This window comes from Charadrius vociferus, unplaced genomic scaffold (assembly GCF_000708025.1).
Source record: "Charadrius vociferus isolate BGI_N301 unplaced genomic scaffold, ASM70802v2 scaffold263, whole genome shotgun sequence".
Taxonomy (NCBI): domain Eukaryota; kingdom Metazoa; phylum Chordata; class Aves; order Charadriiformes; family Charadriidae; genus Charadrius; species Charadrius vociferus.
Genome location: NW_009647769.1, coordinates 180,056 through 196,529, shown reverse-complemented (window position 1 = coordinate 196,529; position 16,474 = coordinate 180,056). Strand labels below are relative to the sequence as shown.

The window sequence follows — 16,474 nt, the reverse complement described above, 5'->3', positions numbered from 1 at the left end:
GGTGACAGAGCACTGGCACAGGCTGCCCAGGGAGGTTGTGGAGTCTCCTTCTCTGGAGATTTTCAAGACCCGCCTGGATGCAGTCCTGAGTAATGTGCTCTAGGCAATCCTGCTTTAGCAGGGGAGTTGGACTAGATGATCTCTAGAGGTCCCTTCGAACTCTGAAGATTCTGTGATTCTGTGATATATACACACACAGATACCTCAGGGCATAAAGCAAAACTTGTGAAATGTTTTCTTACTGACTTGTGGGTTCTAAGTCTTTGTGGAAATGTTACACTGAAGGTAGTTGCCTGAGTTTGGCTCGCACCCTGCCTGCAAGAAGTACCAAGGAACAAAACTGCCATGTCAATAGACGTAAATCCACATCAGGCACGTACGCACCACTACAGGGAAATGTTTGAAGGTGAATCAAAACCAGCTGAAAACCATTGATATCAAAGGAGATGTCAAAACAACAGCTTTAAGACTTGTGGCCAGTTGGTACCTGTGACAAAATTGGTATTTATAGGCACAAGCCTTTTTTGCCAGATGGGAGAGCAGCCCCGTGCTCCTGGCAGCATCCTTGGTCTCTGGCAGGTTTTGCGTTCAATAAACAGAGTGTGTGAGCTCGCCTGTGGCTTTATGCCTTGTCCTTCACACGTAAACATGCTGCCACTCGTGCTTCAGGGCCATGCGGCCGCACCAGGGTGAGGCGGCAGTTCCCCGTTTCATCTCATCGTCACTGTCAGCACAGGCTGCGAGTAGAAAAGAAGCTGAGGTGCTCAATGGCTGGTACTCCACAAACACAACTCAGCTCTGCTAAAGCCCATCCCCAGCTGGGAGCCAGCTGTCTGTCGCTGGGGTAGGGAGGTTTTCCGACATAGCACACTAGTTTGCCGTTATTGGGTTTATTTGCTTCTGGGAGGCACAGCTAATGGTAAGGCTCAGTGGTGGGTGCTGTGAGCTGGTTATTAGAACATGGACTGTCTTTAAGGGTAAATATCCTCCTTGCGAGCAATTTAACATTACAGCATATTGGGTTGCTAATGAATTTTTGACTGCATCACCAGGATTTTTGTGTAAGGAAGGTCCCAATTTTGCTCTCCCAGGATGTTCTCATCTGTCCCCCAATTTAATTTCTCTAGATTTACATGAGTTGATCAGAGAGGAGGACTAAACATTATGTCTCTGCCTAAGCAAGTCTTGTATTTGAAAGTGTTTACTCTGTCGAGTAAACCAGAATTTTGTGGTTTTGTGAAAGAAACAAGGAAATTGAGGTTTATTTTTAACAGTAATTATTCCTCAATAATAACTGCAATTGAGACCAAAGTTAGAGGCTGAGGCTTAATCCAGGTCAAGGCACATTTATGTGAGGTATTTTAAAAACCCAGAGTAAGTGACATAGCCTGTCCCCCAGAATTTATTTTGACTGAAACTGGGCTTTGGACTTAGAGATGGACGTACATAAATGGGATGAAGAGGTCTTGCTAAGGAAGGAAGTAAGTCGCCAAGGCTTGTGGCCACTGTATCCAGTGTAGCATCAGAGGCAGAAGGAGTGAACAGGTACACGGTGTTTGGAAGAGGATGAGCTGTGTTTGGAGGGTGGCAGTGGAAAGTGCTGTGAGCAATATTCGTGGGAAAAAACCCAAACAACAACCTGTTACTGCAACAAAACCTAAAGAGAGCTGAAAACAAACAGTCCTCTGTGAATGCAATGGGCGCTAGACACTCTTGCCACCTGAGGAGAGTAATTGGCAAGTGCTGAGTAAGAGCTTGTTCTGGGTTTGGAGGGGCAGCATTGTTATGCTAATAGTCCTTTCACTTGCCTGCAGTGCTGCTGTTGTGTTCTCCTGGAAGAACTGGGCAAGAGGCTTTCCCAGGACCTGTTTGTGAGGAAGGGCTGGCTGCTGTTTCAGCCGGTCCAATGCAAGCAGCTTCAAGCCTGCCTTCCCTCCTGCCCCCTGCAGATATCTCCCTGCCCCACACTGTGGAGCCCTTTGAGAGGTCTCCCAGAGAGTCTGTGCAAGGACACAAGTTGATTGAAACCAGCTCAGCCAGGGTGGTTCATTTTTGGCCAGAGAAGCTTCTGGGCTGTGGTCTGCCTGGGCTGGCACCAGGCAGGTCACGGGCATCGCAGCTGGTGTGGGAAGGGGTCAGAACCGCAGCAGTACTGCCCAGGGCTGCTACAGTCCACCAGTCTGTGAGGCTATGTCTGGCATCTGGGTGCTCTTCCACCCTTCCCCAGCCATTCTCGTGGTCAGTGGTGATGTTCCTCCTTGTCCCATTGAGTCCTGTCCATTCCTAGCACATCAGCTGTACTGTCAGCACTTTGCAGTGCCCTTCTTGGCTTAACAATTCAAGTGAGAATCGGTCTTTTTTTCAAAGAGTCTTAAGCTGTCTTTAACAAATGTAGACCCAGTTTTGGCCTAAGTTCTCTTGTCTGAGAAACATCCTTTCTGAGAATTTAATTAGAAGCGACTCTCATTTACATGGATTCTACCAGATGCCGTTGGCTCTGTGGCCCTGGGGAAAAAAATCAGATGATACTGTGAAAGCCATTAGTGAGGACATTAGAAGCAACCATATCCAGGTCAGGCAAAGTTCTGAAAATACCTAGCATTCATGTGTCCTTAATTGCTTTTCTCCCTTTACAGCTGTTGGGTGAACGCATCATCTGAGAGGGGGCTGCCTCAGGGACTTCTTTTCCATTATGTGATGTAGATACGGAGAGAGGAGCAGGCAGTGACTGCTCAGCAAGGAAAGGAAGAAGTAGACTTCAGTAGCAAGAAGAAATTTGAACTTAGTGGAGGAAGATCTAAGGAGCTAAACATGGGCAGATGTGTTTGGGAAGCCGCAAAGTAGTTGCTGACCTACTTTGCTAACAGCTAAGGTGCTAAGTGAAAGATGAGATACCACTTCTGGACTTCAGTGACTTGTTCAGGTGATTTCTGTGTATTACAGGAGCGTCAGAAATAGGAGAAGCTTGGGTACCTTGAGGATGGAGACAGCAGAAATGCACAGCTAGGTCTAGGCCCTGGGTCAGGATCACTCTCAGGAGTCCTGTTAGTCTGCTGTGACCTCCACAGAGCCTTTGTCACCAGACCTAGGGCTTGCTGCACTAGGAGCATGACAGCAGAAGTGCTTTGCTAGGGAGCACCCTGTCCTGATTTTCAGGAGAGGAAAAGCGGGTGGTATGAGATCAAGGGACTTGGCAAAAGTCAGCCAGTGACAGCTGTAGAGCTTGAAACCTTGTCCCAGTCCTGTGCTCTACCTAACAGCTAGAAGACACTACTGCAAACCCACACTGAAAACTTTTTGAGGACTTGCTTGCCTTTACAGCCTGCGAAGTGTCAGGCGTGCCCAGCCTGTTACCTAGATAGTGGTTCGTTTCCAGTCTTGCAAATAAGATCTGACACAAAGGAGGTAACATTTAAATGCCGTAGCATACACTGTAATGTTCTCTCTAGACTGTCCGTGTAAGAAGCTTTGCCAGCTACACCCGCTTTTTGGCAGCTGCTGCAGTGACAGCTGAGAATGCAATATGATAAAAATGCCACTTCTGCAAAATAATCATGGCCCATTGGTGGTGATTCCCAGCAAGATCTTATGAAGGGAAAGGCTTAGCCAAAACACATCTGTTTGGGGCAGCATGAGGGCTGGAGAAAGCAAAGCATGTTGTGAATGTTAAGCCAAGCGTGATAATAAGTAAATGGCTCAAGAGCTCAATTGTTTTAGCTGAAATGATTTGAGAAAATTTTGTGGAGTGTGTACCTGTGGTATGAATTGATCAGGTGACATGAAACCATTCTTTGCTTTTTTTTGAAAGCATGAAAAACAAAGGAAAATGACAACGTTTAGCGCAACTGTCAGTTTACTTTTCCTGCTAGAACCTTGATAGACCGTGGTTGATTGTTGTTTTAATTAATCAGAAGCAATCAGCTTGTAAATGCTGTGATTAACACAGCTTCTATTTAAGCCCATGTTGAGTTTTCCAAACAGTGTATGTAACAGTTCTGCGGAGTAGAAGGGGAGTCTAAAAGCTCTCAGGTAGAAGCTCCAGAAGCTAGGGATGGCTTCTGGTGCTGAACCACCAAGGCTGCCTCCAGGTGTGAAACAGTGTAGCACCATGCAGCAGTAGAACTCCAAATGATTTTCTACTGTTTTTAGAAGAAGAGATTTTTTTTTCTCTGAGATTCCCAAATGTAAACGCGACACTTCGATTCCCAAGGGGCAGCCTATGTTTGAGCTAATGGCAATTGCTTGTATAAACTTCTGTTTTCTTTTCTCTCCATAGGTTTGTTGATCGGCTCTGGTTGTGCCCTCTATCCTCTTGGCTGGGACAGTGAAGAAGTCAGACAAACCTGTGGTAACCTTTCCAACCAGTTTGAATTGGGTGAGTCATCATCAGAGCATCTCAGCTACGTTAGACTCTTCTATGTGTTGTTCGTAAAAGCAAACAAGGACATGAGCACAGGCTTGGAGAAGCAACCCAGTTGCGTGTGGTAGGGTATTCATATTGCATCATTCTGGTATGGTGCTAAGGCGGGCAATTTCAGATAGATTTGCTGGGAATATTTTCCAGAAGAACATTATAAAAGTAAATGAATGTGTGTATGTGTATATTTAAGACATCAGATTTAATAGTCTTGCAATACTGGAGCTAACACTCCTGGAGATCTTGACAGGGTAGGCAGAGGCAGCACAGCACAGGTGAGGGTTATTCACAATGAGTGCAATTAGCTGTTTTTGAAGTCTGGGCTGTTTATGGCCTTCTAGTCCAAGCCTAAAGAGGACGGGTTTGGTTACTCACATCCTCGGGAAGCTGGTAAATAACACTTCTCCCTATGTCAGCCTTTTCCCAAACAAGCCACCGGTCTTAATGGTGGTGTCTGCACTGAGTGCTGAATGAGAGCCAGGGATGTGTCCAAGCCAGGCTCTCACCTACGTGGCACAGGGTGAACCACCTCTAGAGAGCTCATTGGGCTGATAGAAAACAGGAGCCCAGCAGGGAACTACGGATTAAGCAATGTGGATACTCAGGATCTGATGTTTGCATGGATATCCAAGCCCTTGTTTAGCTGAAGGATTGATGCAGCTGCCAATACCCCACTCTATAATTCTTTTTGATCCTGTGTCACTTGAGGAAGAGGGGGGGTCTGCAGTCCTCCTGAAGGAGCGGGAGAATCTGAGCACCCCAACTCTCTGCAGGCCTGGGAGGTTCCACTCCCACGAACAGGTACACACAGGTCTCCATTTCCAGCCCCTGCCAACTAAACCTTATAGTTAATGTTAGAAACTCTTCCCATAGCTTTGTGTGCAGGGCTTGTGCTGGCCTGGCAGTAATGCCAGTGCAAAGAACAGTGGACAAAAGTGGTCTCCTCGGTCTAAACACAAACCTGCTGCATTATCTTTTAATTTTACACTGATATTTCTGTCAGGCTTCAGGAGTAAGGAGGTTTGTTTCCATCTCAGAGACGTTTCTTCTGAAGGTATGCAAATGAATTGAGGTTGAAAGGTAAAAAAAATACTGCTTTGAGAGAGATGTTCCAGCTCACACTCCCTTACACCATTCCTGTGGTGTAAGGGAGTACAATCAATCTGGCTCGGGACCATTTGTATTACCAATATCAGCACCTATCTCTACCGCTGCCACTGATGTTGTTATCAGCAGCCACTAATGGTGTTGCCCAGGGGATGTGTAACGTGCTCTAGAAGCTTTACCTTGTTGTTCGGAACTCTAATATCCTTCTGCACTATTGATACCCTCGCTGGTGCACGCTGATGCTGACACCTGCTTTTTCACGCCAAGCATGTGAGTAGCCCTACTCATGTCTCCTGACAGCCTGCTGGTTCCCAGGCTTCAGTCACTGCTCTCCCCAGAGTGTAGAAAAGTGCTACCTTCCCAGGTTATTTCTCTGCAAACCCACAAGAAGGTGGGCGTCGTGCTGGTCTGAGCTCCTTGAAGACAGCACTTAAGCAGTTACAAACTGTGACCTTAAACGCAGTCGTGCCCACAATCAGAGCAGAGTCTCTGAGACCACCTTTGCCATCTCAGTCTTAAATTTGCCTAAATTGAATCACTCTGCCGTTAAAGGTAGTGAAGAAACCCATGTGAAAGATTTCAGCTGACAGCTTTTCTTTTCCCTACACATAGGGACCATGAGCTATATTACATTAACTGTGAAGGCATGTACTCTTACTGTATTTTCTGGACGCGGAGCATGCAGGGCATGTGTTATGCATGCCTAGACTTGACTGGTGTTGCCGATCTGGTGCAAACGTATGTTAACACATTCATTAACAGATTATAATGACAGCTGAAATTTGCTGTAGTGATTTCCACCAGGCAGCTCTGCCACGAAACATCTCTTTTCCACATACATTGGCAAAGAATTTAAAATCTTGGCTAAGATTTTTTTTTACTTAATGTCGGTCCCTGGTTGATGCTGTATTAGCAAAGTCACCTGTAAAGAAGAGGTACTGTCCGAGGGCTGTTTAATAACCACACTGCACCTTGTCTTTCATAAATACCTCTTGGTTAGCGATAACCCAAACCCTCTAGTCTTTTCTGAATCATTAGAGACTGGCTTACTCATCATAGCCTACAGGCCAAAAATGATGTTTCAAAGACTTAATCTCACTAAGTCTCAAGACAAATTTAAGTAATTATTGCTTTCATTTGAATATTTAATTTGATTAAGCCGCAATGATATGCTTTCCCTTCCTGAGTCTGTGAAATGAGTTGTCGCAAGAACCACATATATACATGCCGCATTCAAAATCTGCCCTGCGAGAAGCTGAGCTGCCGTGAGCCCTGCACTGGTTTGCTGATGGGAGAAATGGCGGTGGTGGGTGTGCTGGTCCTGCACCTCCCACTGCTGTGGGTACTAGTGAGGATGGCACTGAGAGCCTAATTCAGCGCGTGTGCTTACTCCCAAAGGAGAGGGTGTTCAAAGGGATGCTGATCAGCAGACAGCGTTCAGCCTCCTCTTCCATCACGGCAGAGCAACTGTTGCAGCATGGGCCACAGGGAACATGTAGGTGCAGTTTGGAAAGGAGGGTCAAAGCACACGGGGTTTGAGCACAGAGCAAGCAAAGGTGGAGGTTCAGCGGTGAGTGAGATTCGCTCTGGACTTGCAAAAGGTGAGGCGAAAAAATGGTTGAGGCTGGAGGTAGAAAAGATAATCCAGGAGCTGCACTCTACATTATAGGAGGGTGAGAAAGACAAGAGGCAGGTTCAGAGGAGGGACTGCAAGAACGTGCTTGAGAAGCAGCTGAATTGTGCACTGTGAAATGTAACGTTAAGCAGAAATATTGCAGAATTAGCAATTAAATGAAAATTGTTGCTTTACCAAAACAAGACAAACCCCCAACCCCCGTAACATGCTCATAACTAGATAGAATAAATAAATAGCAATGCTAAGAACCCATAAAAAAGCCTAATCCTTAGTGGGTGTGCTAGATAAGAAGTGCTTCTTCATGTCTTCAGGCACCCTGAAAAAGCATTAGACTAATAGGCACTCCAAATAGTGCTGAGATAGCCCATATTGTGGAGAGGGGACCTCCCCCCCCGCCCCCGCCAAACGCACACATTTCTGTGTACATTCCAAAGCAATATTTAAAAAGGCTGCAGGAAAAATAACCATCCTTTTAATTTACGTATAAATGGATTTGGGTATTCTTTTCTAGAAAACCTGAACTGACATTGTGAAATGACCAGCAGTTTGCTGCTCTCTTTAAAATTGGATATTTATTTGTTTTTTATTAAGTGAACTATTTCCAAAGGGTTTACTTAAACATTTCTGTATTTAATTGGGCTAATTTTTTTCAATCAAATGAAAGTGTTTGTACAGCTCGATCTCTACAAAGAGGAGTCATTCTTCAACTGTAGACATCCTGCCAAGGACAACCCCATTTGTTGATTAAATTGCATTCAATAGATGAGCTGTTTTGCTAATGAGGATGGGGAGTAACCTCCATAAATAGAGAGATGGAGAGACTGGTGACCTGTAGAGGGGCCTGTTGTCTGCTCTTCTCTAGCAATCTGGTTTTGCCATCATGAAAAAAAAAGCACAGTGATAGATTAGGGCTTTGACAAATGACCTCTGGCAAATCTTTTTGGGGGGTTAAGGCCATAACAGGTCTCTGCCGTGTTGCTCTGCTTGTGGTTCCCAGCTCCCTGGCAGTCAGCAGGATCTGTATGGAGGTCTTGGGACCCCGATCTGTATTGCGGCATCCCATCTCAGATCATGGATGGAGCAGTGTTCCCACCAGAACACCAGACTGTGAACTAAAGCAGTCTTTTCCCACTCTTTTTAGGGTGGTAACTCCTAGAAGTAGGGCAATATAAATAAATGGGGGCAAGAGAAGAGAGATGCTTATATTTTAAACTAGTGCAGTTGTTTGCCCAGTGATCAAGTCAAAGTCCTTAGTCTAATTAGCATTTGTCCCAGGCTAATGCCTGAGGTGGAGACTGGAGTTATAAACTAGCAGTCCTCAAGGAGACTGCCTTTCACTTTACCAAATGTCTGAGGATGGATCAAAATCATCTTAATCTCTCGTCACCGTGCAAGCTGTTATTGTTATGCTGCATTATTTACACCCTGGAGTTGCCTGTGGGCCCGTTCAGGACAGCGCTGACATGGCACAGCAGTACAGAGCTGCTGACTGAAGGGTGTAAAAGTGAGTCAGATCTACACAATCTGCAAAAGGAATTAGCAGGCAATTTCCCCAAAGCAAGCATCTTTATAGCATATCACAGCACACATTCAGTTTTGCTGAGCTAGAGGCACTAATACCATCTTGGTTTCGTTTCTAAATGTACCACACAACAATGACAGCTGAAAAATTAGGGTTTTAGCAGGAAATTCATTAAAGTGAGGGAGCCTACATTAAGGTGAGCGTATGCATTAAAGTGAAGACTGCACCAGACATTTGCAAAAACTTCCACATTTTGCAAAACTTACTCTGTGTGAAGAAATCATCTGAACTTGCCTGCCTTTTTTAAAGGGCAGTGTGAGTCTATATGTGCGAATACATTAGTATTTGTTTTCAATGTCTAAAATCAATATGATACTTAATTTTAGGCCATCGATTTCCCTAGATGTGCATGCAGAGACTGCTCAGTCGTTGCCTGCCCATTTCTGTTGGGATGGGTGCGGAGGCAGCTAAATCCCACAGAAGGTCCCGGAGAGGACAGGGCATGCTCAGTTTAATTCACAAAATCGAGCCTCGGTTGGCATCTGGTGAAACAGCACTACAAGACCAATACCTAAGAGACCAAACAGCAAAATGGTTATCTAGAGTAAGATTCATTTATCTGAGCATAGATGATTCATGCCATTGTAGGTGCCCTAGGAAATTTCATCTGGCCTCCAGCTGCTACCTCCCTGCCGCCAGATGTATGAAGTAATATTGTGTACTTACCTTATTAACCTGAAAGGATGACGACAGTAAATTATAAACTCCAATTTTTAAGCTGAACTACTTGGGAAAAAAATTTGTCTTCTTTTGAGGAAATATGGTGTGCTTGGGCAGCCAGGGCTCGGCCTGGATGATCAACGCTCCAGTACTTTTTGTCCTACCCCTTTTTGTGAGAGATTACTTTATATGTCATACATTTCCTACCTCGGACCTACTTTTTTATTTTGCTGGGTGATCATTTGTGCTAAGAAGCATCCTACAAACATGGCTCAGTGTTTGCTGCATATAACTACCTTCAGGGCTCATCTTTGAGTTTCATGATGCTTTGCTTTGCTAGTAAAGGCACTGAAAATCACAGGTCTGGGAGCAAGGGCTCGCATGGCTCAAGTGTGGCCATCGGCACGCTGTGCCCTGCCTACCCACCTGGCAGCTGCTGCCGGAGCCTGCCCAAAATGCATTCTGTGCTTGTTTGAGTTCATGCCATCCTTATGAGGCTGGGAGTAGCCTCCTGCCCTGTTTCTTCTGCAGGTCCTCCTAGATCCTCTCCGATTGTTTCATGTTCTCTGGCTGTCATGCTCCATCACTACCTGTCATGCACAGAGATATCCTTGGTCTGGGGCCCCAGCTGCAGCAGCAACCAAAGCAGATGGCTCCAAGCGCACACGTTTGCTTGAACTCTGTGGTGGTCCATCCATCTGTGAACCACTGTGAAAGGTCTTTCCTGGCCAAAGTGGCTGTCTGGAGAGCAACTTAAAAGGCTGGCTCCCATCCTGAAATAAACAAGCAGCTGAATTGCCCTTAAAAGCTCTCAGAAACTTCTCTTTTGAGGGATATTTGTTTCCAACGATCATTATTGTTAAGGTTCCCCTTTGCCACTTTGAGAGGGTCTGAAATGTCTTCAAGAGAACTGTTGACTTGATAATTACTTTTGCTGTAGAAATATTACAGTAAATGATCTTTAAAGCACTTTAAAAGCAAACAGTGCAGTTACTAAAACAACAACATAAAAACCCCACAGAAAGCAGTGAATACAAAAAAGCTTTGTCAACTAGTTAATTGGCCTTAGGTGGCATCATTTCAGCATCTGGCTGAGTGTTGACATACAGTGCCAAAACGATCAAGAAAAGGATTTAGAGGGTAGGACAATTCATTAGAATCCTATTAAAGGCACGGACTTCAAAGCTGTATTTTTCTCTGAGCAATTTATCTGACAAAACCAGGGTTTTTTTGTTCACAGATCCTCTGCAAACAGCTCCGAGATTTTACCAGTTCAGTTTTTTGACTGGGGCTGAGCACAATCTTTATGAGCGTACCTGGGCTGCAGCTGCTGACTTCTTAGATAAACGAATGAGTCAGCCTATGTGCTAGTAAAGAAAGTGTTTCATCAAGAAACACTTCCTCTTTAGTGCTACCCAGATCACTTCCATTCTTAAATCTTTGTAAGCCTTTAGTGACTATATCAAGGTCCGCATATATTCTGTCTAACATTAGGCACTTACCTTTGTTGCCAGAGTTAGAACACGGTCATGCAAGGATCCTCTGCAGTCAACAGAGAGAAGCAGCAGCATCCAAAAAGTGACTCAGACCACCTGAGAGCTAGTAGCTGGCGCTCTTTGTTACTTGAAAAGGGCAGGTAAACTGGTTGTTTGGAATCCCTGCATAGTTAAAGGGAGAAAAATCGGTGCTACTAGAGCAGGGTTCACCTGCTGTACTTTAGATGTCTACCTTAAGATGAAATGCAACATACTTTTCTAAGTGACTTTTTCTCCTCGTTGTCTCCAGAGGGAGTCTGGGGCACTAGTCCAGTGTGGGTTTCTGCACTGTGGATGTCCAAAGAGAGGTGAAATTAATTTCACTTCCTGAATAGGCGAGCTTTCTGCTGACTTCTTCCAGGAGGCTGGGAAAGCTTCTCCTTTGCAGGGTATAAGCTATTTGCTCTTGGGAATTTGAGCACTGTAATTGACACAAGGTGTTGGTTTCTCCTTCGTTGTTCCGTGATAAATGCACATCTACAGTAAATTTGAGGTTTGATGAAACAAAATTATGTGGTTCTCCAAAGAAAGGAGGATTTGGTCATATGAGTGAGTGTCTGCATACAGCAGAACTGAAGAATTTCAAGTTGGCACTTATTTTTCCACTTTTTTATACTTCTGAACTTTATGGGATTTTATGCATTTAATTACAGACCAAAATACCAATGCAATTTCTTTGGCCAATTATCAGTAACCAAAATAGCTTGATCTGTGCATGCATAAAAATTCATGTATTTTTTAAAAAGAGAAATGCACTGAGAAAGTCATCTCCATGCAACAGACAAAGAAACCAGCTACACTACATTCGTTATTTTCTATCAAGCTATTTGTTTGGCTGCAGTTTTACCTTATATAGTGTTCTTTCTTTGTTTCACATAACTAGTTTAATCCTTTCTGGATACATTCCAAATTTTAACTTCTTTTCCTGCTTTTGTAGCTGATTTCACATGATGGTTTTTCATTGTAACTGTGTCAAGACAAAAAATCCTCAGCTATTAATTTATCTTGGCTTTGTTTCAAAATAATTGTGCCTTCTTATTAATTAGCTGATTATCTTTTACATTCATTTGTGGCTTTCGTATCTCCAAATCCCTGTATATCCCTTAACATCACACTACTTACTTTTTTCTCTGATTACTTTTCCAACACCCTGATTGATTACATGAATTCACATTCCCTGTAGTACTGGACTCTCATGTGAAGCTGTTAATTAGAGTTCCTGCACAACTTTTTGCAAGCAGGAATTGTAGTTTTGTCATGGGTTTTATTTTTGAAGGTATATCATTTGTATTCTTCAGCCCAGCTAATTCTGAAGCCTTTTTTTCCTTCATCTTAGAAAACAGGCTGTACTTAAGGTTAAATAATTAGAGTTTGCCAAATAGTCCAGACTGCAAGCCCAGGATAGTCTTAACATTAACAGCAAAGAAGGTACAAATATTTAAGATACTAAGTCTTGCTATTAACAGGTTTGCATCCAAGACACTTTCATATTCTGGATATTTTTTCATAAGTGTCAATTATTGATTATTTTAGATGAAAATCATATGTTATTTCCAGGACCTTGTTAACTATATGTGATAATTATTTATAAGACATCATCAGTAGAAATCCTGGTAAAATTCTGTTTCGGCAACTGGAACCTGGCACAGCTCCACAGTAGATCAAGTATCCGCGGATTTTCTGTTGCCAAATTTCACTCACTCCCAAATTTGTCTTAATCTTTATTTGCCTTATATATTGAAGAGGAGGGGGGGAGCTAGGGGACGCATATCATGGCCTTGAAGATCACATTAGAAATCAGGAAAAGACGTGGAAGTGTTTTTTAATAAGCCTGTCCATCACTGCAAAATTACCCTTCTTCATTCTTTGATTTCTTTCAATTTGGCAAATATTGTCTTATGTTCTATGGGACTCTTTTCTGCTGAATTTTCTTTTGATAGTGTCCTCACTCACCTTGCTTTTGTCCTTTATCCTCGGGGACTGGATTTCTTTCAATTTCTTTCAGTCCTTTTACAAAAGAGAGGAGTATAATCTTTCCACTTTTCCCTTCTTTTATTTGCTTGGAAAATGGCCATCCAGCCCTATAGCTGCAAGGTTTGTTATTCTATGATTTCAGAGTTCATCCTGATAGTGTCTTGCTGCCAATCTCAGTAAAACAAATGTGAAAACAAAGTTTGTAATGGCTGGCTACAAATTTACCTGAGCTAACTTGGACAGTCCTGCTTCAATGAGCAATCAAGAGCTCCCATTATTTATGTTTTCCTTACCAAAAAAAAAAAACCCAAAACAAAACAAAAAAAGCACGAAAACCAATCACCAAACCTCAAAACAACCAAGATCCAGAACTAACAAAATGCTGAAGCCACAGCTTCTCCCTCCATACTGACCTGTCAGGTAAAGGCTGATTTATTAAAAGCAACACTAGTTCTGTGAAGAGAAGGAAGCTGCTGTGATGCTTGTCATCTCTATCAGCTGAAAAAGTGTATTCAGCTGCTGGAGAATTTACTTTGGCATGAAGCCAGATCCAGCCCATCTTATGAGCAAGAACATGTACACGTTCTCGCATGCATGTCCACACCTTCAATGGACTGGCACACTTCTACCTGTGTATACATATTCCTATGCATCCTTAAGGAAAACAGCAGCTTTTGCATCTTTGTGTGTGTGTGAAAATTGACTTGGTTTCAATAATTTTTTTAATTCTGTCAAGAAATTAGGTGGTCTTGCTCTTCATCTTAGAGTTTTGACATTAAAAAAATGGGAAACTGCAGTATTTCTAATCTTTACTATGGATGGGCTCCATGAAGGCAAACTGCTCTACTTGATTGTTGAATTTTTGCCCCAGTTCTGCAAAGCTCTTAACCATTTGCTTACCTCTGAATATGTGACTAGTCCCACTCGTGTCAGTGCGCTAAAATTTGAACATGACAAGGAGTCCTTCTATGGTACCCATTATTACAATACAAAAACGTAAAGCTAGAAAGTAAAGCCTATCTTCTCTAATATGTAACATTTTCATACATGTATTTCTTTTCATTTGGTGTTATATTTAATTACTTATCAACACTGCTTTTCATAAAGCTTTATGTTCTTTTTAAAATGAGTGTTTAATATCAAAGTGAAGCAGGAATCGGTTTACAATTTAAACTGCAACTAAGTGACCCAATTATTGACAGCCAACAATCTTTCTTAAGGGTGCAGTTGATTAAAATAACACATACATGTAGTAAAATGAGAACACCAGAGCAGAAACATTAACTCCAAAATATTTTTTTTCCTTGTGCAATACAGAATTATAGAAGGGGCAGCATTGTTTCATTGTGACACGTGGCTGTGCAGTGTAGACAATCATTCCTTGCAACAGGTACCTTTGAGATGGATTATCTCTGGCCTTATAGATATACTTAGCTATGGACCTAGGACTGACCTATACTTACAATGAAAAGTCTAGCTAAGTCCTATACCCTCAGACACCTTCCCCACTGCAGGCTCTTCTTCAGCACAATAGCTTGAAACGCTGCTCTGCTCAGCATCATCCCGGTACAGATCAAGCTATTTTATCTGAGGCCTCCCATTGCTCCTGACACAGACTGGAAATAATGGCCAGGTTTATTGCTGTGTTATTATTGCTCTAAGGTCAGGCTCCTGGCTCGTTCATCCATTCTCCTGCGCTCTCCCTTTCTTTCATTTGTTCATCTTGACCCAACTCACACTTGTGAACTACATTGCATTTGTTAGATCAAGAGGCTGCCTGCCATGCCTCAGAGCATTAAGTAGGGCAGTGGTCCTTAGGGTAAATGGAGCATGGTATGGAGAAATAAACGTTACTCTCTTCAGCCGTGACTGAATGTGTGTTGTATCTGTTGAGCACATCTCTGACACTGATTTAACAGTTCTTTCTTCCTGATATGTATCAGGTACACTCTCCCCCTCTCCCACTGCCAAGGCACAAAAGTTGAAATCACACCATTCAAAAGTTAAAATTTACTTCATTCTATCCCACTTAGGTTACGGCCTTGGGCAGTGCTACCAGGTGAACCTTTAAACTCTTTATAAAGTAGCATTTTCAAATTTATTTTCTCTACCTGGAAGCATCACAGTGAGAAAAATTTACTTTTTCAAGCTACGACTACAATTATCTAGTACTTTTAGGAATACTTAGCAATTTAAAAAGACCCATGAGATGGAGTCCATCTTATCACAAGAAATGCTTTAGCACACCCCACCCTAGTATAAACGTGATCATTTTCAAAGCTATCTAATGGATTGAGACATCTGGTGTATGCTTAAGTCTGGTTTTGAAATTCCCAGCAGAAGCTATAGACAGTGTGCGTACACAGGCAAAGCAATATATGGTTCAGACAGCAGTCTTTCCAGGGATTGCTGTGCAACTGGGAAAGGATCAGCATCAGTGACGTTGCCAGGTGCTTGGCGGCTCTGCATTGTTTCTGATGGTCTTCTCTTTAAGAAATCAGACTCTCTGTGTGGTCTTGTGTAAGGAAGCCAAGAATGGTGTTGATCTACAGAGCATCACCAGATTACAAAACCAAGTAAATCTCTCTGTCTGCTCCAGCAAATGAAGGAGAGAGGCTAATGAGCTCAAGCCAAGGCCATAGCTCTCAAGTCCTCTGCTCACGTCAGGATCTTTGTTTCACTGGACATGTTTTTTAAATAAAAAGTTTTGAGGGTTATGAAGAGAATATGAAACAAGCGCTATGCTTCCTGCTATGGTGTCAACCTGAGATCTTGAGACTGGCCAAGAACATAAGTGTTGCCTCCCAGTAATGTCTCCTTACAAAGCAGGCCTGACAATATCCTACTGTCTTGGTTTGAGTGACACAGGACTAATTTATCTTCTAATATTTGGGAAACCTGGACTTTTAGAAGACTAGTGTCTGAATTTGTGAAAACATTTGCTTTATAGCCAGCTATGGTATCTGTGTTTCAAGGTCTTAGCGTTTTCGAACTCACCAGCTGTTAGGGATGAGGAGTGAGACCTGAGCACTTGACCCAAGCTGACCAACAGGATTATTTCATACCATGAACATCACATTCAATATTAATTAGAAAGCTTGCTGTGAGGTGGTCTCTCTCCCTTGATGGCAGCAATCCAGAGAACTTCTTGCCGCAGTGTCCTGGGTTATAGTCACCCAGCAGCTTGCAGTTGGGTCCAGTTTCAAGCCGTCACTGAGACAGCAGAGGTGGACTCACCCAGCTCTTTCTGAAAGGAGCAGGCCCTGGCCCATGTTAGGTACAAACCTTCAAAATCTCAGCCAAAAATAACCAAAATATCCTCAGATGCTGCCTGGAGGAGGAGAAGAAAGAGAAGGGTGGGAAAACCTCTCTTCCGACTGGAGCCACTGTGGAGAGCGGTGCCATGGGCGCTCCCTGGGCTGGGCGGGCAGAGGGATGCCCACCCCATGGCTGGTACCTCTCCTTCGGCTCTCATGTGGCTTTTCCCATGGTGTGGAAAACACCAACCAGCCAAGCAAGCGAGCTTGGAGGCCTGTCTGCTAAACCACTATAAGAAATTAAGG

General features: G+C 43.4%; 1 protein-coding gene across 1 annotated transcript in view; it reads left to right on the top strand.

Moving 5' to 3' along the window:
* The window catches only part of LHFP (lipoma HMGIC fusion partner), a 144,753-nt gene that overhangs the window by 127,910 nt on the left and 369 nt on the right, over window positions 1–16,474 (top strand). Inside the window, exon 2 of the mRNA XM_009882354.1 lies at window positions 4,277–4,375. Within this exon, the coding sequence (XP_009880656.1) occupies window positions 4,277–4,375 (99 nt within the window). The remainder of the gene's footprint in view (window positions 1–4,276; window positions 4,376–16,474) is intronic.